Here is a 26,013-nt window from a genome sequence, read left to right as displayed (position 1 = left end):
CTTGATGGATGAAATGCAATAATAACAATAACAGGCGGCCTTGGCCGAATTAAATGATGAAAGAATTTGTATATAAGAATTCTTCTACTACAAATGTTCTTGGAAAGTAAGAAGAGCCAACCCCCTTAAGGGAGGAGGATATACCCTATTTATAGCAGTGAGCCCGTGGGCCTCATACAATATGAATTAATAAAATAGCAATAAAAAGGACAGCCCCTGCACGGATTTGGTGGGATTGGACTGACGGCGCCGTCTGACACACGCATAGTTGGTAGCCGACCATGATGTGACACCACTGATGCGCTTCAGCAACGGTCATAACGGACCAACGGATACACGGACAAACGCCTGTTTGGATCAACGGTGATGAACCCTCAGGAAGAGTCCCCGAACCATCGGTGGCATAGAGACCGAGCCAAATGGCGCCTCTGCTCAGCTTCGACTAAAGCGCTTATCCGGAAAGGTATGATGCCCCTCATGCGAACTCCCGACCCTTTTCTTCCTCCGATCCATAGTTTCTCCGGATTGACTCATATCCTGTTTTTACCGTATACAGATAGCCCCCACACTTCCCGGACCAACGATCCATCGGAGTAACGGGAAGTGAATGAATCATACAACCGACCGCCCGAATGACCTATCCTTATCTCCTTATTTTGGCGGGAATAGTTGCGTCACGTCTTCCCCTTTGCCGGCCACGTGTCCTGCTCCAGATGGTCCGCTCCTGTCAACCGTCTTTTGCACGTCGTTTCGGGTCGCTTCGCATTAATGATGGGACACGTGGAGATCCCCGATTGGCCATCCTCGATAACCGTTCCCCTCCTTATGCCTATATAAAGCCCCTCATTTCCTCATTTTTTCATTTTTACGATCTGCTCTTTCATTTTTTCTCTCCTCTACGTTCTATCTTCATCCTTTCTTCAGCAAATCTGTTGCCAAATCTTCGCTTATTTTTACGTGAAAGGGGGATTAATTTTGTCACCATTCTCGCCAACTGCCTTTTGCTTCAGTTGCTCTTCAAATCACCATTTCCTTAGTTTCTTTTGCATTATTTTCCGAAATCCCCTTCCCTTCATTCCTTCAACATGTCTGAAACTACTTATCCAGAAATTCCCTCGGTTTCATCCCCGGGGGCCAAGGCTGTGTCTCCGGCTAAACAAAAGAGTAATCCCGAGACTACGGCCTCGGATATTATACCGGCCAAATTTTACTTCAATAAAGACCTTGAGGCGGAAAAGCCCTCTGCCGTCTCAGACCGGGGATACGACGTGAGGCGGTATCCTTCCTCCATAACCGAGGATAAGCTTGACATAGTCCGGGCAGACTGTGGGTGGAACACACGCCCGGTAAGGGTTTTTGCACCCGGGCCGGACGAATCCATTACCGACCACCGGGAAGGGTTCTTGTACGTGTACACTTATCTCTTTACCCTTAAACTCGACCCCCCGATTGATCCGGTCATACTGGATATGTGCCGGACCTATGGCGTGACTTTGTCACAGATCGGCCCAATCGTTTGGAGGGTCGTTGCTTGCCTCCGGTTGCTGGCCAACAGAGCGGCGAAGGAACTTTCACTGGGCCACCTAATACGCCTGTATTCTCCGAGAATATTCCGGGGCGGTGTCATAAAACTAACCAAGCGCAGCCGGAACCCGTTCTTCTCGAAGATGGACGAAGACCGAGACAGGGGATGGCTAGAACGCTACGTCCGGGTAAAAACCGAGGACATAATCCCGGCCACCCATCTACCTTTTCCGGAGAAATGGAACGACAAGCGTAAGTTTGATCCTTTGAGCAATCGTTCTTACTTGTTCAGTCGCTTTTGGTATTGTTTTCTCATTGCCCTTCCCTTATTTTTTTTTGCAGCAAACGGATTTGTTCCCCCGATTATTCGCAATCTGAGTGAATGGTGTTGACACCCAATTTTGTCCCGCCTCTCCTCCTGAAATACCTATTTACGCTTCTAATATTTAAAAAAAAAATAAAAAAATATATATTATAATTATTAGCCTCTTTATCAATACTGGCACTTCATTATTCTATTACAATTATTATTATTATTATTATTATTATTATTATTATTATTATTATTATTATTATTTATTACTATTATCGTTTTGGTATTTTACCAGCTTACGCACATGCATCGCATTTATCTTTGCATAATTGAATAATAGTATTTATTTTACTGTGGATTTTTAGAATATTATTGCACGGCTATTACAACGCCATTTTTTTTATCTAAACACTCATAATTGCATATTTTATATTAAATAATATTTTAATACAAGTTATTTGAATAGGTCCTTTATTTAAATGTAATATCCCAATCGACTCATATTATTTGCGGACAAATTCACAAAACCAGTCCACATTTTAATTTACGTGGCCACATTTTATTTCACCCCAGCCCAAATAATTAACCAACATTTCTTACCAGCCCATCTTTTTAATTTTGGCCAGCCCATTCACCTAATATCAGTCCAAAAGAAATTAAACCAGCCCATACCACTGACCCGACCCGGACGGCCCATTCTTTCCCTAAAACCTAATCACCCCCATTTTCCCTATTCTTTTCTCTTCTCTTCACGCCGCTTCGTCTCCCTCCCTTCTCTCTCTCTCTCCATCCGCACTCTCTCACCCACGTTACCCCCATTCCCCTCTGCCGCTCTTGCCCCTTCCACCATACTTTGTCCCTCCACTACGCCCTGTTCCCCGCCTCCCCACTTCGTCTTGTCCCCCGCCCCTCTCTCTCTTCTTCACACGAGAAACCCTAGCTCGCAACTATAAATACCAGTCCTTGCATCCATTTAGGGGGGATTTTTTTTTGGATTGAGGAAATTCCCCAAGAACTAAGTTCTCAGCCGCACAAATCCCTCGAAAATTTGAATCCTTTAGCCTGAAAAATTCCATAGAATTGGGTGGTTCTTTTTTGAGTCACAAAATTCCCCAAGAATTAAAGTTTGAGCCGCCTTGAATTCCTTAAAAATATTAGCCTTTAGTAGTCCAGAATACCCGAATCAATTTTCTGTTTTCATTTGCCTTATTGCTGCTGCGAATCCGAGCATACGAAAGTTTGAAATTCAAAGTGTTGCGAGTGTAGATCGAGGATTCGTTACCCACTTCGCTGCACTCAAAAAAGGTAATCTTCCCCCCCCCCCCCCCCCCCCCCCCCCTCTTTTTTTTATTTCTTTTAGCATTTATTAGCTATTTTCTGCTTATATGTGCTGGATTGTTTAGTGTAGTAGCGTTAATTGCTATATTAGTTGTTCTTCGCACATGTTAATTACTATTCTCGCCTAGCATGTTTATTAGTCGCTGGTTTTAAGTCCATTTGAATCCAGCTTAGTTATATTCGATCATGTTCAAATCTTGTTAGTTATGTTTATGAGTGTTAGCTTCCTGTTTTAGTCCCTCTAGTTTAGTTTTAGTTTGTGTTTGTTGGCTGAGTCTCTATTATGTGGAACTGGACCCTGCTTGTGTTAACTCAGTTTTAAAATTATTTCTAGCTGCAGTTTATCCTGTTTAAATTTAGCCTGTGCTAAAGATAAGTTTGTGTAATCCGAATTGCATGTGTGTGTTTAGTATAGGAATAGGCCTGTCTGCTGGTGTTTTTACCTAAACATGATTAGTTGAATCAAATGTTCAGTTAAATGAGTGATGAATTATCTGAGATTAGTATAAAGCCTATTTGATTATTTGTTGACTTAGACTGATAGAGTGTAATATGATTAAGAGAAATCCTGGTCTAATTTGGAGTAAGCTTAAAGTGCTATTTGCGATACTGACATATAGTGTCATTATGTATACTTAAGAGTTAGTTTAAAATGGGACCCGAGCATGCTGAATTTGGCTTAACATCATATTAGAGGCTATTGTATATTTGTTTGTTTAAAAAATGTTTAAACTAGTTGTTTGATAATCTGATGAGCATGTTTTGAGGCTCAGATCTTGAGCTGATATCAAACAAGTTATGACAAAGTTCCCCTTCTGTGTTTAATGTAGCATAAGTCCTTAAACTAATCAAGTGCCTTAATATGCTGAAAGAGGTCATATGTGTCATGCCATTGCTTTGTTGAAGTTTATATTAACTCTTAAAGCATGCTTGCTCACTCCCATTTTGCCATGTTTGATTTGCGTATCATGTAATCGTGTATACCATCCACATTTAGTTGAGATGTTCAATTATTCCTAGTCAATTCATGTCTGCATATTACATAAGCATAATGAGGAGAAATCATACATGAAGTTAGCTTAAAATTCGCATATTAAACCTAACTCGATCTCTGAAACTCTGTTGCCTAAGGCTAAGTGTCTAGCCTGTATAATAGAGCCTGGTTTCTCCTCTGTTTTCTTCCCATTAAATGGTAAATATTAGAATATAATGGAAATCACAGAGGTTATCCTCATCTTGTCCCCCCTATCCCACTGTTGCCCCTGTATCTTATTTCGGAGAAGTGTAAAGTGAAGTTAGGCAGGCATGAGTTGTCAAAAATTTTCTTCTATTATTTAGATCCATTATGCAATAGCGCAAATGATGCTGGTTTGGATGTTTTGAATTAAATATGCTCAGGAAAGTGCCAAATTTAAACCACTGGCTGTGTTTAAAAGACCTTGCATAATTCCCCTCCCTGTTAGTTTATTTTCATTTATGCTTTTGCTGTTTATATGAGTTATTCTTCTATTAGTTAAGCCTAATTTAATTGAGTAGCTCTATTTAGTACGTCAATCACGTAGCTTGTAAGTTGTTAATCTAGATTAACCTGCTTAAAAGATTATGTATGCATGATTAGTGTTAGTCTACGTGTTTAGCTTAAGTGATCTTGTGATCTCATTGGTTAGTTTGCTTCCTTAGTATCTTGTTAGTTTAAAACTGTTAGTGTAATCATGTAATAGATATGCGTTGAGCACAAATCCTGTTAAATCATACTAGCCAAGCCTAATTTATTCCTTTAAGGGCATTTAGCCACTGCTCATATGACTTATGCTAGTATAAACTGTTCTTAATCAATAATCTAGCATGTTAAGTGAATAAATGGATTAGAATAACGTTTTAGCTATAGGTTGTTGCCTTAATGCGAGGTCATTTACGTTCGAATTCTGAGTTCGTGCTATGAGTTACCGAGGTATTGGATTAAAGGCATGTTTATACTAATGTAAATAACAGAACTAGCAATTCATACTTTGGTTTAGCAATCTTTTAATCTATTGCTCTCTTAAACTGTATGGGATGAGTATGCTTCCCTTTAAAAGCTGTTTATTAAAACCAGAAGTCTAGGTGATCGAAACTTACCATTAAATTATGTATCGTATTTACATGCTTATAGTTAGAGCTTCAATTGTTATCCTAGTATTAAAGCATGAAATATGTTTAGAGGTAGGTCTCCTTTCCATGTCTAGTTAATCTGTGTTTTGGTTTAAGCTAGTCTCCAGTTGTGCCTTCAGTTACTGTGTTATGAATTAAATTGGATGGGATATCAATATAACCTTTATCAAGTTCATTAGACTTCCCAATTGCTTGAACAACAGCCTTCTTAATTCATCACTAAACTTCCTTCCATGTAACTGCATATGCTAGGCTAGTTGATTCCATGAAATAAGATTCTCTTGATCTATTTATGGTCCTTTGATGGGTAAACGTAGCATGATATTAATGATTAAGACCGAATCAATGGCTGATTTATGTGGCATGCTAAACCTTTTCTTCCCCTCGCATTGCACTGATAGTATGTTTTATTTTCGACATTTGTTTAAGATTTTGTATGCTTTCATACGTGCCATATTTGATTATATATGTATATGACTAGCATATTTTAGAATATGCATAATTTGCTGATTTGTTTTGAATTTATATTGCGCATTGTTTAGCATTATTCATTGATCGCATACTAATTGCGTCTTTTCACTTTTTTGCATGAACCGTGCATATGAGTCCAAGGGACTCGTCGTCACCTTCCGCATTCGGTGTTGGGCCAAAGCCCAACAATATAATATTCTCCCTCTGTCCACAGCAAATAAAATTTTGGGCCGGGGCCCAATAGCAGAAACAGTCCACAACAGCTATTAAAAGAAGACTTCTGGGGCTAAGCCCAAGAACACACATGATCACACCAGCCCAAAATGGGCTGAGCCTATTTATTTACATTTCTTGTGCCCCTATTTTATTTTATTGCATTCAACTTGTGTTGTTTAATTAACACTTGATTTTATTTTGTCCCTTAGCTTAGACGAATTATAGGAGAACTTAGTGGGTTTAGTTTTAGTAATGAATAGTTAATTTAAGGAAAACTAATAATTAGTTCCATAAGTTTCATTTTTCTTCTTTCATATTAAAGTTATTTATAGTATTTATAATATTTACTTTAGAATAACTGATTTTCGATAGCGTAAATTCATATTTTTGAGTCAAAGGAATTATATTTTATTATCCTGAGAATTTTCAAAACGCCATTAACCCGCAAATAGGAATTAAAATATTTTGTGGACATCTTTCAAGGTTTATTCAAATTATGCATATTTTTAGCCAAACGTAGTTAATAAAACATAATCTTGTTTATACTTCTGAAAACGTCAAGTCAATTAATATGTCATCGTTTAGTTTGTTTCAAATATTTATTAAAATACTGTACAAACCCGCGTTTTCCTCTACTTATATATTATATGTAAATCTTATTTTAAAGAGCATTATTATTTAAAGCCCTAGCAACCTTTATAAGTTTATTTTAAATGTCATTTGAAGGTTCCTTTCATGCAAATTATTACATTTTTACAAATCTCATTTTGAATAGCCTTTTTTATTTAAAGCCTTAGCAACCTTATAAGTTTTATGTTAAATGACATTAAAAAATAAAATCTTCTTTTATGCAAATTGTTATATTTAAATTCTATTTTGAGCAACATTCTTGTATTTTCCTTAAAACCTTAACAACCTTTCTTAGCCCTTAAAAAATTCAAACGTCTTAAACATTAATTCACTAACCTAAGTTTGGCCGGATAACCGTAGTTAACGGATTCTAGAGGATGCCTAACCCCTTCCCTTTAGGATAATATAGAACCCTTACTTAGAATCACACTGATCAAGCAGACTATTAACGGAGGTTTAGTTAGCTTTGCCTTAGTTAATAAATTAGGTGTCCTAATTCACCATTAAACTAATTAGGTGGCGACTCCTTAAAACAAAGCAATATAGGAATCTCCAACATGTTGTACTCTACTTCAACCCGGTTAAAATGGGGTATAACAAATGGGTCACGACACTCCTCAGCCATATTCCCTATGAGGACCGAACATGGGCCCATTTGTCACGCGGTCGATGGATCGCTCAAAATCATGGTAACGTTTGACTTTCCTTCGTTTTTGCTGCATCTTTAGCCATTCGTGGTCGTCAGTTTTCTCAATCCTGCCTATGTCTTTGTCGTTCAGGTTTGCCGAAGGGCTCGGTGGCATCCAGATCGGAGTCGGGGGTCGCTTCCCCTGCACCGGCATCCGCGTTCGACACGGCGGGTTCTTCCCGTGTTCTTGCCGAAGCTGCCAAAAGGAAACGCCCCTCCGAAAGGGGCAACCGTCCCAACGGAAGAAGGCAAGAAGTGTTGCCCGGCCCCCGAGGGAAGAAGCGGAGCCTAACATCATAGTTCGGAGGGTCGACCTAGCTCCGTCAACGGCTCCAGTACCCGAGGAGACTGCCTCCATTCCGCCTTTGCCTTCTATCAACGAAGGTCTCTTGATTCCCGTTCTTCCTTCAGGTGCGGAAGAAATCCTTTCCCCGTCTCCTCTTCGGTCGGTTGACTTTGTCGACATTTCAGGTGAAACTTCTTCGGAAGATACTCCCCTGCAGAGGAGAAAGGGACCCGGGGAAACGGATGTCACTGCAGCTGATCAAAGGACTGCCCCAGTTTCGGAGACCGAAGCCCCCATTCACGCTCATCCGTCTCTCGACCATGAACCTGTTTCTACTGCGGATCCCCCGGTCTTTTCCAGAAATATTGAGTCCATGCCAAGTTCATCTACCCCGGCTCCGAGGGCTGAAGATTTTGAAGATATGTTTTCAACCACTTCTCCTGCTACCGGTGACGCTGCGGGTTTCAGCCATCTTCCAATTCCTCGGGTCACGAGGTCGGCTAACCGACAGTCAGAATCTGGTTCTAGAGATAACCTGGTGACCATCTTTCCATTCCTGAGCGTAGAACCAAGAAGAACCAGATCGGCCGTAATCACCATCCCCGAGGATTGCGGCTTTCTATCGCGCCCGGTAGGAGTAGCAAGCTATTTGCGGCCTCTTGTCTCCGACTCGGACAAGCGTAAAATGACCGGGGTCACCTGGCAGTGCCTTATGAACGAAGGCATGCACGCGGGCAACCGGGTAAGACCCTCAGCCACCCTTGTATTTCAGTAGACTTTATGCTCACTTTGTTTGATTCTTCATGTTTGTTTTTCTTGCAGAGTGTGGTACTGGTCAACGAGGCCTTCATCCGTGCCCAACACGAGATGGACGATCTTCGAGGCCAACTAGATGCCCAAGGCTGAGAAACGAAGAAATATAAGCATCTCCTCCGAGAGAAAGAGGAAGAGTTGGGTCGGGCGGCTGTTCTTGCCAACCTTCGTCCCGAGCTCGATGCGGCCAAGGACGAAAATCGTCGCTTGAAGAGTGAATTGGCCGCCATGACCGATTATAATCGAAGCCTCGAGACTGAGAAGATTGGCCTTAGCCGAGACAAAGCCTAATTTTCGTCGAGGCTGGACGAGTTGGAGACCACCGTATCCCAACTCCGGGGGGAACTGGATTTGGTGAAGGCCGATGCAACGAGCCTAGCCGAAAGGAACCGGCTACTGGAATCCGACACCGCTCTGTACAAAGAACGTATGAGAGTTTTCGAAGGGAAAGCCGAGGAGCGGTCTCGGATATGTGAGGGCTTAAAAGCCGAGCTGGAGGAGGCGGTGAGCGCCAACGATGTTCTTAAGGCCGAGCTAGAAGCTGCTGTTCACATGAGGAATATTGTTGTGGCAAACCGGGCCGAGCTGGAGACTAAGTTGGCTAAAGTCGAGGCTGATTTCGAAGAAGCCTGGAAAGGTGTGGAGGCGGCCGAGGCTTATACTGCCATCGTCGCCGAGTACGAGAAGTGGAAGTCTCGGCGGCTCACCCTTGAAGAAGCCGAGCACGGATAAACCAGGCCAAAGAGATGGAGGAGGAGGCAAACCATGCCCTCGGGTCCGACTCAGATGATTCTGAACGAACCGAGTCCGATCATTCTGCCTCCAGTCATCTAGCATAGGATTTTTACTTGGCTTTTGCTTTTTGCCTTTGCCGGCCTTTTGACTTTTGATGTAAAAGTATTCGTTGTAAAAGTATCTTTTGTATATATGAAAGTTGCACTTTTCTTGTTTCTTCATTTGAGTGCTTGTTTTTATTTTGCCTTGAATTATTGGTCCGTTTTTCGGACAAGATAATCCGTAGTCATTGATTAATTCTGCCCGTAGGACTTACCAAATGTTTTGTGACTTCGGATCTTTCCATGCCCATGATAGACGCTTCTTTAGGACCGGCATTTTTCGTGGCCGAATCGCAATGACCTCGTTGGCCTTGTCGAATTTCAACCATAGTGCCCGGTGTAGGGCGTATAAATTGAACAATGCCGAAATACGACCATTGCAATGGTTTCTGTATTGTAAGTGTTTGTACATATGAGAATTTTCATTTCTTGTATCTTTGCCGCAGCAAACACTAAATGGGACACGATTCATTATGATCGTTTGGTCCTTACATCGAAGGCGATGGCTGGTGGCCAGCCTTTGTTTTTGCCGTGGCAAATGCTGAATGGGACACGATTCATTATGATCGTTTAGTCCTTACATCGAAGGCGTTGGCCGGTGGCCGGCCTTTGTTTTTTCCGTGGCAAATGCTGAGCTTCTTTGTTTCTCTTTATCGTGGCATGCTTCGATGTGGGTACTGTGCCCCCCTAACACTGATTTGAGCTTCGAGGTCGGGTGAGTGTTATCAAGCCCCCACTCGGAAGGTGTGACCTCGGGTGTCCGAGTGCTGGCCTTTTATCTTTGTTGCGTAGCACGTTGTACTTGTTGCCTCATTAAAAACCTCATCGGAAAACTCATTTTGGGACAAAACCGCACTAAGGAAAAGAGTGCAACACGTGCTTTCAGTCCTAAATTCTAATTTTAGGATTAGAATACGGTTTCCTGCAAAAGAAAAATACGGTTAACAAAAAGTATACGGGAAGATCATACCTTAGCAGTAGTATCTTTTTAGATGGGCTATGTTCCAGTTGTTGCGCAAGCATTGCCCATCCATGGATGATACGGGTGATACGGGGTTGACACGATTTTCTTGATCTTCAACCCTTCGAAGAAACTGTTGACCTTGCCACCCACGAACTGGGGGCTATTATCACAGGTTATCTCAGACGGGATGCCGAAGCGGCAGACGATATGGTCCCATATGAAGTCGATGACTTCCTTTTCTCTTATGTTTTCGAAGGCATGCACTTCAACCCACTTAGAAAAATAGTCAGTCATAAACAAAATGAAACGGGCCTTACCTGGTGCCCGAGGTAACAGACCAACAATGTCCATTCCCCACTTCATGAAAGGCCAAGGCGAGATGACCGAATGCAGCAACTCCCTGGGCCGGTGAATCATTGGAGCATGCTTCTGACACCCGTCACATTTTTGGACAAAACTTTTCGTGTCCTCGTCCATCCGGTTCCAGTAATAACCGGCCCTGACGATTTTTCGAACCAAAGCTTCTGCACCGGAGTGGTTGCCGCAGGTTCCCTCGTGCACCTCTCTTATCACATATTCCGTTTCACCGGGGCCCAAACACTTAGCTAAAGGACCGAGGAAGGAGCGTCGATACAGTTGACCGTCCACCAAGCAAAAGCGGGCAGCCTTGGTCCGTAGCGATAGTGACTCCTTCGGGTCCTTTGGGAGCTTACCATCACGCAAGTAGTCGATGTACTTATTGCGCCAATCCCAGGTCAAGCCCATTGTGTATATTTCGGCGTGCCCGGTTTCTATGGCCGTGTTTGATAAGTGCACCGTTGCCCCGAGGTTGATTTCCTCCCCCTCAACCGAGGATCCCAAGTTTGCTAATGCATCGGCTTCGCTGTTCTGCTCCCTCGGTATGTGCTGCATGGTCCACTCTTTAAATTGATGAAGTACCACCTGTGTTTTTTCGAGGTACCGCTGCATCCGTTCGTCCTTTACCTCGAATACGCCGTTCACCTGGTTCACGACCAGAAGCGAGTCGCACTTTGCCTCGATTGTTTCGGCTCCCATGCTTCGAGCCAATTCCAAACCTGAAATCATAGCCTCATACTCGGCTTCATTGTTAGTCAATCTAGCAGTTCTAACGGATTGTCGGATGACCTCCCCGGCCGGGGTCCTAAGGACAATCCCTAGGCCGGAACCTCTAAGATTCTAGGCCCCGTCCGTATGTAGAGACCAAATGCCCGCGGTCTTTCCCGAGGTCAGCAAAAGTTCCTTCTCGACCTCGGGGACCATGGCCGGGGTAAAGTCTGCCACAAAATCGGCCAAGATTTGGGATTTGATGGCCGTCCGAGGCTTGTACTCGATATCGTAACCGCTAATTTCTATAGCCTATTTTGTTAACCTACCGGATAACTCAGGTTTATGCATGATGTTTTTTAAAGGGTAAGTGGTTACCACACATATGGGATGGCATTGAAAATAAGGTTTGAGCTTTCTGGAAGCGCTTACCAATGCTAATGCCAGTTTTTCCAAATGGGGATAACGGGACTCTGCATCCCCCAAAGTTCTACTTACATAATAGATAGGGAATTGCGTACCTGATTCTTCTCGGACCAAAACGCCGCTTACCGCCATTTCGGAGACTACTAAATAGAAGAAGAGTGGCTCATCGGACCTCGGTGTGTGCAGCAACGGGGGGCTGGATAAATACTTCTTCAATTCCCTTAGGGCTTCTTGGCACTCCGGTGTCCAAACGAAGTCGTTCTTCTTTCTGAGCAAAGAGAAGAAACGGTGACTCCTGTCCGAGGACCTCGAAATGAAGCGACTCAGCGCCGCTATCCGCCCGGTGAGCTTCTGTACCCCCTTTATGTTGTTCACGACCTCGATGTCCTCGATGGCCTTGATCTTGTCCGGGTTGATTTCAATTCCCCGGTTTGACACCATGAATCCCAGAAATTTACCAGACCTGACGCCGAAGGCAAATTTCTCCGGGTTGAGCCGCGGAGTACATCGAAGGTTTCCTGCAAATGCTTTAAATGGTCCTCTGTTTCCAGGGATTTAACAACCATATCGTCAACATAAACTTCCATCATTTTCCCTATTTGTTCTTCGAACATTCCATTAACTAGGCGTTGGTAAGTTGCACCGGCGTTTTTTAATCCGAAAGGCATGACGTTATAACAGTAAGTCCCATAACGGGTGATTAAGGATGTTTTCTCTTGGTCCTCCGGGTGCATCCGGATTTGGTTGTACCCGGAGTAAGCATCGAGAAAACTTAACATTTCATGCCCGGCCGTCGCATCGATCATTCTGTCGATGTGAGGCAATGGAAATGAATCCTTCGGGCATGCCTTGTTTAAATCTTTATAATCGACACACATTCAAAATTTATTACCTTTTTTGGGCACCACCACCACGTTAGCAAGCCAATCCGGGTATTTCACCTCCCGGATGGAACCTATATTCAAAAGCTTCGTTACATCGTCTTTCACGAAGGCGTGCTTTGGCTCTGACATGGGCCTTCTTTTTTGCTTGACCGGGAGAAACTTCCCGTCCAAGTTGAGTTTGTGTGATGCTATTTCCGATGATATATCTGTCATATCTATATGCGACCATGCAAAGCAAACGGCGTTAGCTCGAAGAAATTCAATTAATTTACGCCTGAGCTCCGGGGTGAGCCCTGTGCCCAGGTATACCTTTCTGTCCAGTAAGAACTCGAACAAGATGATCTGCTCCAGCTCCTCCACGGTTGACTTGGTCGCGTCCGAATCATCCGGCATGACAAAGGATCTGGGCATCCCGAAGTCGTCCTCCTCGTGCACTTGATCCGGTCCAGTATACTTTAGTTGCTATTGGGGGACCTCCCCTCCGGTTGTACCCTTCTCTTCCTGAGCCGGCTTCTCGGGCCGGGGAGCTGCCTCATCTACTGCGAACATTTCCTTTGCTGCGGGCTGCTCGCCCCGGATGGTTTTCACCCCCTCCGGAGTGGGGAATTTCAGCAACTGATGCAGTGTTGAAGGAACTGCCTTCATACCATGTATCCAGGGTCTGTCGAATAACGCGTTATATTTCATGTCCCCTTCGATCACATAGAACATCGTTTGTTGAATGGTGCAATCCACGTTTACGGGCAACGAGATCTCCCCCTTCGTGGTTTCACTTGCCATATTGAACCCGCTTAATACTCGGGCCACTGGTACGATCTGACCGAGCAGTCCCAGCTGTTCAACCACTCTCCATCGGATGATGTTGGCCGAGCTACCTGGGTCAACCAAAATACATTTGACCTTAGTTTTAAAGACAAGTATAGAAATTACCAACGCATCATTGTGGGGTTGGATGATGCCCTCCGCGTCTTCGTCATTAAAGAAGATAGATCCCTCGGTCGAATGATCTCGAGTGCGCTTTTCACGAACAATAGAAATATTCGTCCGCTTCTTTACCGGCCCTCTAGGGGCGTCAATGCCCCCCACTATCATGTTGATCGTATGTTGGGGTTCGACAGGTTCGGGCCTTTGATAAGATTCTCTTTCCTTATAATGATTTTTGGCCCGCTCGCTCAGCAGATCTCGGAGGTGACCATTTTTCAATAACCGGGCTACCTCTTCTCTCAATTGGCGGCAATCTTAGGTTCTATGACCGTGGGTTCCGTGACATTCACACACTACGCTTGGATCCCACTGACCCGGGTCCGACCTCAATGGTTTAGGCCATCTTACATCGGGGACACGTCCAATAGCCGAGACAAGTCCCGAAGTACTAACGTTGAAGTTGTACTCCGAAATTTTTGGCGAAACTTTATTACTGGCGGAACTTCTGGCATCGCTCCTAAACGAGAGTCCCCGACTGTTCGACGGGCGTTCAACCCGCTTGCTGCCCCGTCCAGAGAAATGGCTTGGACTATCGATTAATTTTTCCGACCTGAAATTTTGTCTCTCTGAATGGGGATATGGCCGAAACCTCTCTTTCGATGATTCGGACTTCGTTTCGTATCCCTTCCTTGGTGCCTCGAAACCTCTATTTACTTTGATCCTTACCGGTGGGAGCTCGAATTGATCGTCCTCCACCCGAATCTTCGACTCATACCGATTGTGGACGTCAGCCCATGTTACGACCTCGTATTCTAGCAAACTTTCTTTCAATTTTGCCGAAGCCACCGAACTTAGCATGTTGAGACCCTTTGTGAAAGCCTGCGCGGCCCACTCTTCTGGCACCGGGGGGAGTTCCATCCGTTCTCTCTGGAACCGGGTGACGAACTCCCGCAATAGCTCGTCGTCCCTTTGGGTTATCCGGAAAATATCAGCCTTACGGGCCTGCACCTTTATGGCACCGGCATGGGCTTTTACGAAGGCATCGGCGAGCATTTCAAAAGAAGTGATCGAATGCTCGGGTAGATGGTCGTACCACGTCAATGCCCCCTTCGATAGAGTCTCTCCAAATTTTTTCAACAATACCGACTCTATCTCATCTTCTTCCATATCATTGCCCTTTATAGCACAGGTGTATGAGGTCACGTGCTCATGCGGGTCCGTGGTGCCGTCGTATTTCTGAACATCCGGCATCTTAAATCTCTTCGGGATCAACTTGGGGGCCGCACTCGGAGGAAAAGGCCTTTGAATATACCTTTTTGAGTTTAGCCCTTTTAGCAAAGGTGGAGCCCCCAGTATCTGATCCACCCGAGAGTTGTACGTCTCGACCCTCTTTTCGGTGGAATCCACTCGCTACGCCAAAGTTTCGAGCATCTTCAGAACCTCGGTGGAGGAACCGGCTCCAGAATCATTACTCTCGACCGCCCGTGGCTCGTTCCTTCCGATTTCCACTGTACCCTTAGCCTTTTCAGGCCCAGCTTCACCCTTTCCGCTCTGCAGTTGGGCAATTGCTAATCTTTGCTCGGCGATTGCCGCCCTTTGTTCCTGCAACATTTCAAAGATTAAACGCAAGTTAATGCCATCATTTGGTGCGTCCGGTTCTCTCCGGCCCCTATCCCGGGACAATGTAACGGAATGGTGAGTGTTTAGGGGATCGGTGGCCGGTGGGACGGCGTTCTCTTGATCTACGGCATTTTGCCGGTTGAGTCCTTCCCTTGAATCAACGGGGTTCGGCAATGCCCGCAGTCCGCTCCCTTCGTTTTCCGCCACAATCTCGGTATTATTGACATGACCGGATTGTTCGACGTCAGCCATTTGGACCGTTTTCACAGAGATGGGTACGGACGCTTTTGGCTTTGATGAATATGGTAGAAATCAAGGCCAAAGACCACTATTATCCTCGCCCCACGGTGGGCGCCAAATTGTTTACCCCGGATTCGGGTAATCAATTAAATTTATAGGTGGGTATAGGATATGTGCTCTGTTCTTGATGTGTGCTAGACAAAGAAAACAAAATATTTGAAGGTTCCTGGGTAGAACGGCTAATGACGACAGTTGGCTAGCGATACAAAGGTTTGTGAGCAATGTATGATACTTGATGGATGAAATGCAATAATAACAATAACAGGCGGCCTTGGCCGAATTAAATGATGAAAGAATTTGTATATAAGAATTCTTCTACTACAAATGTTCTTGGAAAGTAAGAAGAGTCAACCCCCTTAAGGGAGGAGGATATACCCTATTTATAGCAGTGAGCCCGTGGGCCTCATACAATATGAATTAATAAAATAGCAATAAAAAGGACAGCCCCTGCACGGATTTGGTGGGATTGGACTAACGGCGTCGTCTGACACACGCATAGTTGGTAGCTGACCATGATGTGACACCACTGATGCGCTTCAACAACGGTCATAACAGACCAACGGATACACGGACAAACGGCTGTCCGGATCAACGGTGATGAACCCTCGGGAAGAGTCCCCGAACCATCGGTGGCATAGAGACCGGGCCAAATGGCGCCTCTGCTCAGCTTCGACTAAAGCGCTTATCCGGAAAGGTGTGATGCCCCTCGTGCGAACTCCCGGCCCTTTTCTTCCTCCGATCCATAGTTTCTCCGGATTGACTCATATCCGGTTTTTACCGTATACAAAACCAACAATTTTAATGAAAACTATAATTAATACGTTATACCCCCAAGCAAACACAATACATGACCATAAATTCATCTGTTTTGTCTGGCTATAACTCCTATGCCTTGATAAAATTGTCTTTTATTTCTTTTTTTTTTTTTTAGTTTTCTCGTAGATATTTTAAATTTCTTAATGACTATTCATGGTAGCGCAAAAAAAAAAAAAGTTACCTCATATTAGTTAGAGTCAAGAACCAAAATGCCCCCAAAAAAAACATTTTGAACCAAAATACCCCAACAAAAAAAAAGTTACCAAAGTACCCATAGCGCAGTATTTTACTGCGTTATAGATTTTTTTTTACTGCGTTATAAAAAACACTAAGTTTTATCAAACAAAACTTACTTGGGGCACCTTTTCAACCCCTAAAATGACGATCCGAACGTCTACGTATCCTTGATGTATTGGGCCTACATTATTGTAAGCAGAAAAAAATATCAGGTTCTATATAAAATATTGACGTTTCGGAGTCTTGACACACGACTAATTATTGGTCAAAGTATGGAAAATAACACTAAGTGTTGCAAAAAATAAAGTTGGCCAATTTTTGTTTTTGTACTGTTTATATAACGCAGTATTTTACTGCGTTATTGGGAAAAAAAAATTCTATAACACAGTAAAATACTGCGCTATAGCACTTAACCGCTCCGTCTCCATTAGTGCTATAGCGCAGTAAAATACTGCGCTATGGGTACTTTGATAACTTTTTTTTATTGGGGTATTTTGGTTCAAAATGTTTTTGGGGGCATTTTGGTTCCGGACTCTATTAGTTATGACTAGCACTCGCGCGATACGTGAACTATGTTAAAGAATATTAATTATGATGAATTCCAATATGTCTTGTTAGAGATTATTTTAACGAGATTTCACTTGTTATCTTGTTTCTTAGTGTAATATACTTATAATAGAATTTGTATAAAATAAAATAAAATAAATAATATATTCATACAATAATTTGACCGGTGATACATCGGGCAACTATTGGTTATTTGGTTTATTGTCACGACCCAATCCACCATGACAGGCTCCCACACTAACCCCTAGTGGGCGAGCCAATAATCCTAACCATCTACTCATTCAAGTTCATTTTTTATATTAACCAATTCAATCAGTTTATAGCCATTCAAGCACCAGATAAATCAAAATTTAGTCATGCCATAAAATAATAACGTAAATGCGGAAGTCCTAACTATTACAACCCCAAAATCCGAAAGTCACCGTACAAGGATTCTAATCCAAAACATGTCTAAGGAATGTATATTGTCTGAAATAATTAACCATCAATGTCTGGAATGGAAATAGACATTAGAAAAAGAAGATCTTCGGGGGGCTTGGCATGGATAAAAGATCACCCTCAATCTATCAGCAAGTGGCCTCAACGCTAAATATGAGGTCGGGTAGCAGTCTCTGGATCACAATTTGCACTCGAAAAAATGCAGCAAGGTAGTATCTGTACAAACACTATATACCGGTAGATGTCATAGGCTGATTAAGATTAGTTTCATGCATAAATCATAAAATCAATAAAATAGACAGACCAATCAACAACACATAATCAAATAGCCCAACAACAAGTCAACCAATGATAGTAACAAGCAAGTCACCCAATGATATCAAATCAAGTCAACGGAAGCAAACTAACAGAAATAAGTCTACCAACAACGACCAAATACACGCTGTAAACACATGCTAACTGGAGTCATTGCCCGGTAGTCATGACCTGTAGAGGACCCATGGTGTCCACGTACCACCAGTTCCAGATTCACTCGTCGGACCCGAGCTTACAACTAGGCCACATCCTCACCCCCGATCAAATGTGCCTGTTCATATCTAGGTCTCATCCTCACCCCCAATCAAATAAGCCTTTTCATATGTATACATATTTATTGTCACATCGCTTTCAATAATCGATTTATCATTTTGTATCTCAATTTCACCAAGAAGATCACTTCTCACCACAACATCATCAACCTGTAGGTCCCAACATATCAAATGGTGCCACTAAGCCCACATAATCACTAATCAATAGCATATAGGAATTTCAACCACACACATTATGCTTGAAGACAAGACATGCTTTCTTCTATCAATTTCACAACGTATACAATCAACTAATCAAAGTCTAACTCAAGTAGACCGTAACCTACCTCAACTGTAGAACTGGAACAATGTAGATTACTCCGCTATAGCTTTTCCCTTCCGTAAAGCCTCGGAACGCTCAAAGTCTAGCAATTAAGATGCTAAATAAGTCACAATTACTCTAGTCAATAATATCAATTCAATGAACACCCTTCCACCTTACCCCCGTCTAATGGTTGGATTATTACTAGGTGTAAATCAATCTAACATTGGCCTTACAACCACGAACTATCAATTTACAAGGCTATTTAATCAAATTACCTCTTACAAATAGTTTCTTTGGTCAAGCTACCATTTTTATGAAACCCTAAGTCTCAATTCACTTAGTTCATGTCTCTAATGGTTCAATTCTTGACTAGAAAGTGATAACCCAAGATATTACATGAATAATACACAATAATATTCATAACCCACCAACTATTGAAAATCTATTAAGTTCTAGGGTTACTATTCCCAATTCACCATTGTAGACCCATAAAAGGGATGATAATAATAGAGATGAAAGCGTAATGATGGAAGGAATGGTTGAGACTTACCTCTCAAGGATATTCATGCCCTAGCTTAGAATTTCGCCCTAGGTACTTCTGGGAAACTGTTTTAGAGTTTTATGAACAAAGAATTCGGAACTAAGTGTTTAAAAATCGAGATTCTATCCCCATTGACCGCTGCGGCGGTCCAGCCGTCGCTGTAGCGGTCTCGCTATTCGAACCAAACCAAAACCAACCCTCCGCTGTGGCGAGCCTGGTCCCGCTGCAGCGGTCCTGCTGCAGCGTTCCAGTGCCCGCTCCAAATCCCAGATTACCGCGGTGGGGAGAAGCCCGCCGCAGCGGTACCCTTGAGCCAGTAGGCTCGCTAATTTCATAATTTTTCAACTCTACCACCCAACACTTCATCCGTGGCCTCACAAACACAAACAAAACATGCACATTGATATAAAAAAACCATACGGACTCACCATGGCCTCTGAATTCCCAACGGAGGTCTAATTTCCTACGTCACCCCCAATGGACTCAACACAATCAAACAATAATCACACACAAAGCAAGTTTTCAGTTTTTAGACTTATACATTCGAGTTTCTATTAGCTCATTCTACCCTTGGGAAGGTTCTATTTGGTAGGGTGATCCTAGATTTTCCCATAACGACCGGGAGGGTTGTTACATTTATATAAGTTGAATTCCTTTTATTCAATCTCATCCAGAAACTCACACACATTAGCGGAAATTAGAGGATGCAAAAGGGTTAATCCGAATTGCTTCCCTAGAAAACTAAATTATTTATAAGGTTAAAATGATTATGTGTAAATATATATTAGACTAGTATATAGTGCATGATACTGCATGATACGTGGACTATTTGAGTCGCAAATTATTTTCTTATGTTGTTATCTACACGAAAACAAATTAGTTGTTTCACTTTATGATTGTTTTTGGCTAACAGCAGAGAATATCTCGCTCTAATAAATTGATATTTGAGACCCATACGATTAAACGCAAGTAATACGGTATGATAAACATGTCTATAATGCAATAACTAACAAAGTAAGGAAAATTCTCTTAGTTATTTCGATAGCTAACTAAATATTATCTCATTCGAGCATCATCAAAGAGGTAGATCGATGCCTATCACTTTTTTTTATAGCAAAATTATTAAATGTTAGGCAAATGTCACAACTTTGCTTTGAACAAGTTTTATCCCACAGGTACAAGATTTGGAAACACAAATTTATCCTCTTTTAATTACATAAGGACCCTCTATGGCTCTCCCCCCCCCCCCCCCCCCACCCACCCACCCACACACACACATAATATAAATAAATAAAAGGATGAATGAAAATTTTCTTGATTTGCTAGAAGGGAATATGATATTATGATATGATTAAATAAACCATTTAGCAATAACTAACGCTAATAATACAAAATCTCTATTCATAAAAAACGGGACAAGGAATTCCAAAGCAACCAACCAATCTCCCTGAGAGTTCTTTGAGAATATAAAGTACAACTCATAATTAGCAAGATTTAATCATGGCAATAGCATTATAAGGAACTAAAGAGGATGGTTTACTGATCAAGATATTGCCTAAGCATGGAAATAACTTAAGAATCTGGCAAGAATTTAGTGAACTCGGAAAGCAAATCTGGATGGTCATTGAGAAGTTTGGCAACCTACACATAAAATAAAAGAAATAATGATAAATTAAAAATATGAAGATCATATATATGTGTGTGTGTATACAAATTAAAATATATTTAATCACCTCACGGTAGACTTCATAGATGCTTCTGGGCTCCTTGTACGTCTTTATGATGTCTAGGAAGGATTGGTAAGCATGATCATCGTTTTGGAAATGTTCCTGCATGAAGTGATAACCCCAACAATTAAATTACTACTTAGGTTTATCTATCTATATCTATACTATTATAAATGCACGAGACTCCAATAGAAATGTTGATCAAATTTTTGTTCTTCATAAGTGCATTTCATGTTGGATAAAATCGTAATAATTACATATTGCTTAAAAAGTTCATAATTTCCTTTTATTCATTAATAAGCCAACAACATGCCCATTATTTAACCATTTTCAATTAATTAAAGAACCTCAGTATTCCCTTGGATCCGGTAAGCTTTTAATTAATAAGAACTTCACTATTTACTCGTATGATGACATAATAGCAGCAATGAATTTCTTTTTAAAGTATCCAAATTTTTATTCCAATACTCTAAGTTCACATTCGAAAGGAGTAACATTTTGAAATACACATTTTCTTGTTTTTAGTCTTTATATTAACTTTTTATAAGACAGACGCTTATGAGATAAACTTGCAATGCATTTAGATAGTAACTAGCAAAAGAAAAATAAAAAAGTGTAGAAGTTTATCATGAAATAAGAAGGCAAGAGAATAACCTTTACTTTCTTCAGAAAGCTGATAGCTTCTTTTGTTGGAGCCTCAGTTTTACACTTCTTCTCATTCCGTACTTCCTTACTCTCATCTGCAAGAAGTACAACTGCAAAGTAGAAACCGATCATAATGGAATCAAATATATATATGTGACACAACAATTACCATAATGAAATTTCAGGACATACCAACTCGTTCATAACGATCTATAAAGTCATTGAAGCCCTCCATAAGATCAGGATATTGTCCAAGTATATTAGCAACCTGATATGAGTAGCATGCTTTCAAATCTATGATGCTTAAACAAAAACCACCGGACCGACTTCTATATCATTTCAAATACATTAGTACCACAAAATTCTGTAAAAATATGATTCAGTGAGGATATATTTAGCATAAATGGCTCTATCCCAGGCGCCATTACCATTTTGCAGCATCGACCAAAAGAATTGAAGCTCTATCCCAGCGGAACCCACACCAATGGTGCTTTTTCAGTCTTTTAACTTTCTTTACTTAATTATTGAATTGAAGCTATATAATAAATGAACTGACTAAGCAACTATTCACGGAGATTGTTGTATTGTTCGTAGTTGTAAGAAGTTTTTTCTCACAATTGGATTGGCGTTCAGTGTACCCCTTGTATGGGCCATGCTTTGCATGAACATCAACCAAACCACAGATACCAAAAGTTGTAAACAAAGATTACTGTTTATAGGAGCAAAAAAGATATATTAGATGCATGAGACACGTACCAAACTTTGTAACTCCTTCCTTGTAATTTTTCCTTTGTTGTAAATATGAAGACATTTTAAGAATGACCGATAATCACCTGGACTTCGTAGTCTTTCCTTTACCTTTTCACAAAAAGTGTTATACATATCTGGAAAGATCAAGCAAAACATATTAACAAGGTTATTAACCCTCATCAACACTATGCTAAAAATTAAGGCATATATCAAGAGCTTTACTAAGAAATTCCGTAAACATTTAGCAACTTCTAGCGAAGAATAATACTAATACTCACCCTTTAGGTTTCATCGCATGAATGAAATCTAAAATTGAGCGCTTTTAATTTACCATGAATCAACACATACTAACTAATAAATGGCCTTCAAATCAGTGATAAACCATATAGGGCTAATGGTGGAAGATTCTAATGCAACACATCATATATAGGTATTCAGAAAATAATAATCATGGACTCACACTTTAGGGCATCTTTACCTTCATGAGGACCTCCAAATTCTTTAACCATATGAACAGATTTTTTTTCATCGGTGTGATGGTGCATGTTACGGTCTATTTCTGCATGAGGACCAATAGTGCTACCCAGAGGGAAGCACTTTAGCGGAAACGGATTGACAGTAGCTGAATCTGGAAAGAATTTACTCAACTCATCTAGCAAATCTGAATGGCCATTGAGAAGTACAACAATCTACACATATAGAAAAATAGTAAGAAACAAAAACATGATGGTCGTCTACAATATCTACGTATCCAAACTAAAAATGTTTTATCACCTCATCGTACACCTCTTTGATGTCCTTATTCTCCTTCCTAAACATGCCTAAAATGTTTATGAAGGATTTATACACATGGTCAGCATTTCTGAAACGTTTCTGCAAGAAGTGATAAGCCAGTATGTTAGGGCTAAAGTTTTTTTTTTCTGAAGAAAAAGAAGAAAAAAGTAGACCTTTGTTATTAAAATCATATAAGGTAACATAAATCTAACCTTTATTTTTTTCACTAAACTGACAGATTGTTCAAACTCAATTGATTTCGTCAGAGGATCATCATCATCATCATTGAAGGTTATTTTATTGCCATTGGGCAAGAAAGTGTTGAATCCAAGGATCAAATTAGGATACCCTTTAAACAAGTCTTTCACTCTTGCTATGACACCACCAGCATCAATTCTGTGAAAAAATGTGCATTTAAGTCTCACATAAATCACCAAATCAGTATAAACGTAATAAGGATGCCACTGGGAAAAGTAGCAAACCTTTGATTCTTAAAGTCTGTCATAACCTCAAGAAACATGTGATACTTCTCCATTTGGTTTAAAAACGTGTCCTTAACTTCTTTTAAATAAGACCATGCATCACTACTTGGAAGCTTTGGGTACTATCACTAGCACCAGCTCTATCTCTACCAGCACTACGACTACGACTTCGGCTGCGGCTGCCACCTCCTCTGTCCAAACCACTTTTAGGAACTTGTGATTGACCATTACTGATTCATCCAAGAGGAAAAAAGTCATATACATCATAACCACAGTCATAAGTAGCCACTCAGATAACATTGCTGCGTAAAGAAGGGTGTAGTCTAACAGTATATGAAGTGGATGAAATTATGGGAGATCAGAGCTTAAATTCCAATAAAGACCAGTAATTTCTTCACATGTTACTAAATTTAGGTAACTAGAGTTACAACATTAGTAATGCTATTACATTTATACATACATACATACATATAAGTAGGGGTTAGGTGGATGAGTGTGATTAGCTACATTCTCATCCACCTTAAACCAATGCTTAGTTTGAGCTAAAAGTGAAAATTTTGACTAGTGCATTCAAAATTGGTGAAACTGTTAATTAAAACAATTGATCTATTGTTTTTACCCTAAATATCACTGATTTATTACTTAGAATTACCAAGAATTCAACAAATAAAAACAACTCATGTACATAAAAATCACATATTTATTACTTAGAATTATCAAGAATTCAACAAATCAAAACAACTCATGTACACAAAAATCGTTGATTTATTACTTAGAATTACCAATAATTCGACAAATAAAAACAATTCATGTACATAAAAAATCACTGATTTATTACTTAGATTTACCAAGAATCCGACAAATCAAAATAACTCATGTACACAAAAATCACTTATCTGTTACTTAGAATTACCAAGAATTTAACAAATCAAAACAACTCATGTACATAAAAATCATTGATCTATTACTTAGAATTATCGAGAATTCAACAAATCAAAACAACTGATGTACATAAAAATTTGATTTATTACTTATAGAAATACCAAGAATTTCAACGAATCAAAACAACCCATGTACATAAAAATCATTGATTTAATACTTAGAATTATCAAGAACTGAACAAATCAAAACAACTCATGTATATGAGAATCATTGATTTATTACTTATAACCAAAAGCTAAACAAATCAAAACAACTCATGTACATAAAAATCATTGATTTAATACTTAGAATTATCAAGAACTGAACAAATCAAAACAACTCATGTATATGAGAATCATTGATTTATTACTTATTACCAAAAGCTAAACAAATCAAAACAACTCATGTACATAAAAATCATTGATTTAATACTTAGAATTATCAAGAACTGAACAAATCAAAACAACTCATGTATATGAGAATCATTGATTTATTACTTATTACCAAAAGCTTAACAAATCTAAACAACTCATGTACATAAAAATCACTGATTTATTACTTAGAATTATCTAGAATTCAACCAATAAAAACAACTCATGTACATAAAAGTTACTGATTCGTTACTTAGAATTATCAAGAATTCAACAAATCAAACAACTCATGTACATAAAAGTCAGTGATTTATTACTTAAAAGTACCAAAAATTCAACAAATCAAAACAACTCATGTGTCACACCCCATTTTAACCCGGAGGTTAAAGTTAGAAGTATGACGTATTGGAGATTCCTGTTTTTTGTTGTTTTTAAGGAGTCGTCACCTAATTATTTATGGTGAATTAGGACACCTAGAGTTTATTAAAGTTATGTTTAAAGTTAACTCTGTTTAAGGTCTGCGAAACTTAAGATTCTAGGTAAGGGTTTAATTAGTCTAAAGGGAAGGTACTAGGCATCCTTTAAGACCCATTAACAATGGTTAACCGACCGGACTTATAATTAATTAGGCTAAGTGTAAATGTAATGTTATAGAAAAGAAAAAATAATTTTTTAAATATACCTAAAGTGGTAAATAGCCGTGTAAGAATGATTATTTAAAATAAGACTTGTAGAAAATAATAATTTGAATAAAAGAAAATAAATTGAAGAAAAACGTGGGATGGTGTAATATTTTAAACATGTTTGAAAATAACTCAAAAGGGAAGACATTAACTTATTTTGTTTTAAAAGTAAAGATAAGAGGGATTTTTTCCTTCTCAATGCGCATGATTGATTCAAACTTGAAGAGTTGTTGATAAAGTATACATGTGTTCATACTTACATCTTAGTGACATTTCAAAATTTTCTAAGATAATAAGAATAGTACGTACCCTTAATTCAAAATAGATGTTCGCGACTTTGCGTCTTTGAAGATCAATTGTGTAATATAAGTGAATACTATAAGTAGTATAAATAATCTTAGAAATAGATAAAAAGAAAAAGAAACTGATGGAATTATTAATAATTCTTCCTTAAGATGACTTCTTATTGTTTCTACAACTACCCGTACTAATTCTCTATAATTCGTATAAACTAAAAGGGCAAAAATAAAGTGTTAATCATACAAGGTAAATAAGAAATACATAACAAAAAATAAGATAGAAGGAAAGAAGAGCAAATGGAACAGTCCATTTTGGACTGCTGCGGCAGCCTATTTTGTTATTGGGCTTCGGCCCAGAAAGTCCTTTTTTTTTTGTTGTTGTTATTGCTGTGGGCAGGCTGGACAAGAGAGAAGAAGATCCC

The 26,013-nt window shown here is 40.3% G+C and overlaps 1 protein-coding gene across 1 annotated transcript; it reads right to left on the bottom strand.

Moving 5' to 3' along the window:
- Positions 1-20,511: 20,511 nt before the first annotated feature.
- LOC132624753 (paired amphipathic helix protein Sin3-like 2) lies at positions 20,512-23,370 on the bottom strand. The gene is made up of 9 exons (XM_060339481.1): positions 23,318-23,370; positions 23,048-23,231; positions 22,836-22,934; positions 22,540-22,750; positions 22,068-22,195; positions 21,504-21,579; positions 21,321-21,406; positions 20,673-20,768; positions 20,512-20,580 (listed from the first exon to the last, which is right to left on the bottom strand). The coding sequence occupies exons 1-9, from the start codon at positions 23,368-23,370 to the stop codon at positions 20,512-20,514; spliced, it is 1,002 nt and encodes a 333-aa protein (XP_060195464.1).
- Between the last annotated feature and the right edge of the window lie 2,643 nt (positions 23,371-26,013).

The sequence above is a fragment of the Lycium barbarum genome, chromosome 12 (genome assembly GCF_019175385.1).
Source record: "Lycium barbarum isolate Lr01 chromosome 12, ASM1917538v2, whole genome shotgun sequence".
Classification (NCBI taxonomy): domain Eukaryota; kingdom Viridiplantae; phylum Streptophyta; class Magnoliopsida; order Solanales; family Solanaceae; genus Lycium; species Lycium barbarum.
Note: the sequence above shows the minus strand (reverse complement) of the source record. Positions and strands in the feature narration are given on the sequence as shown.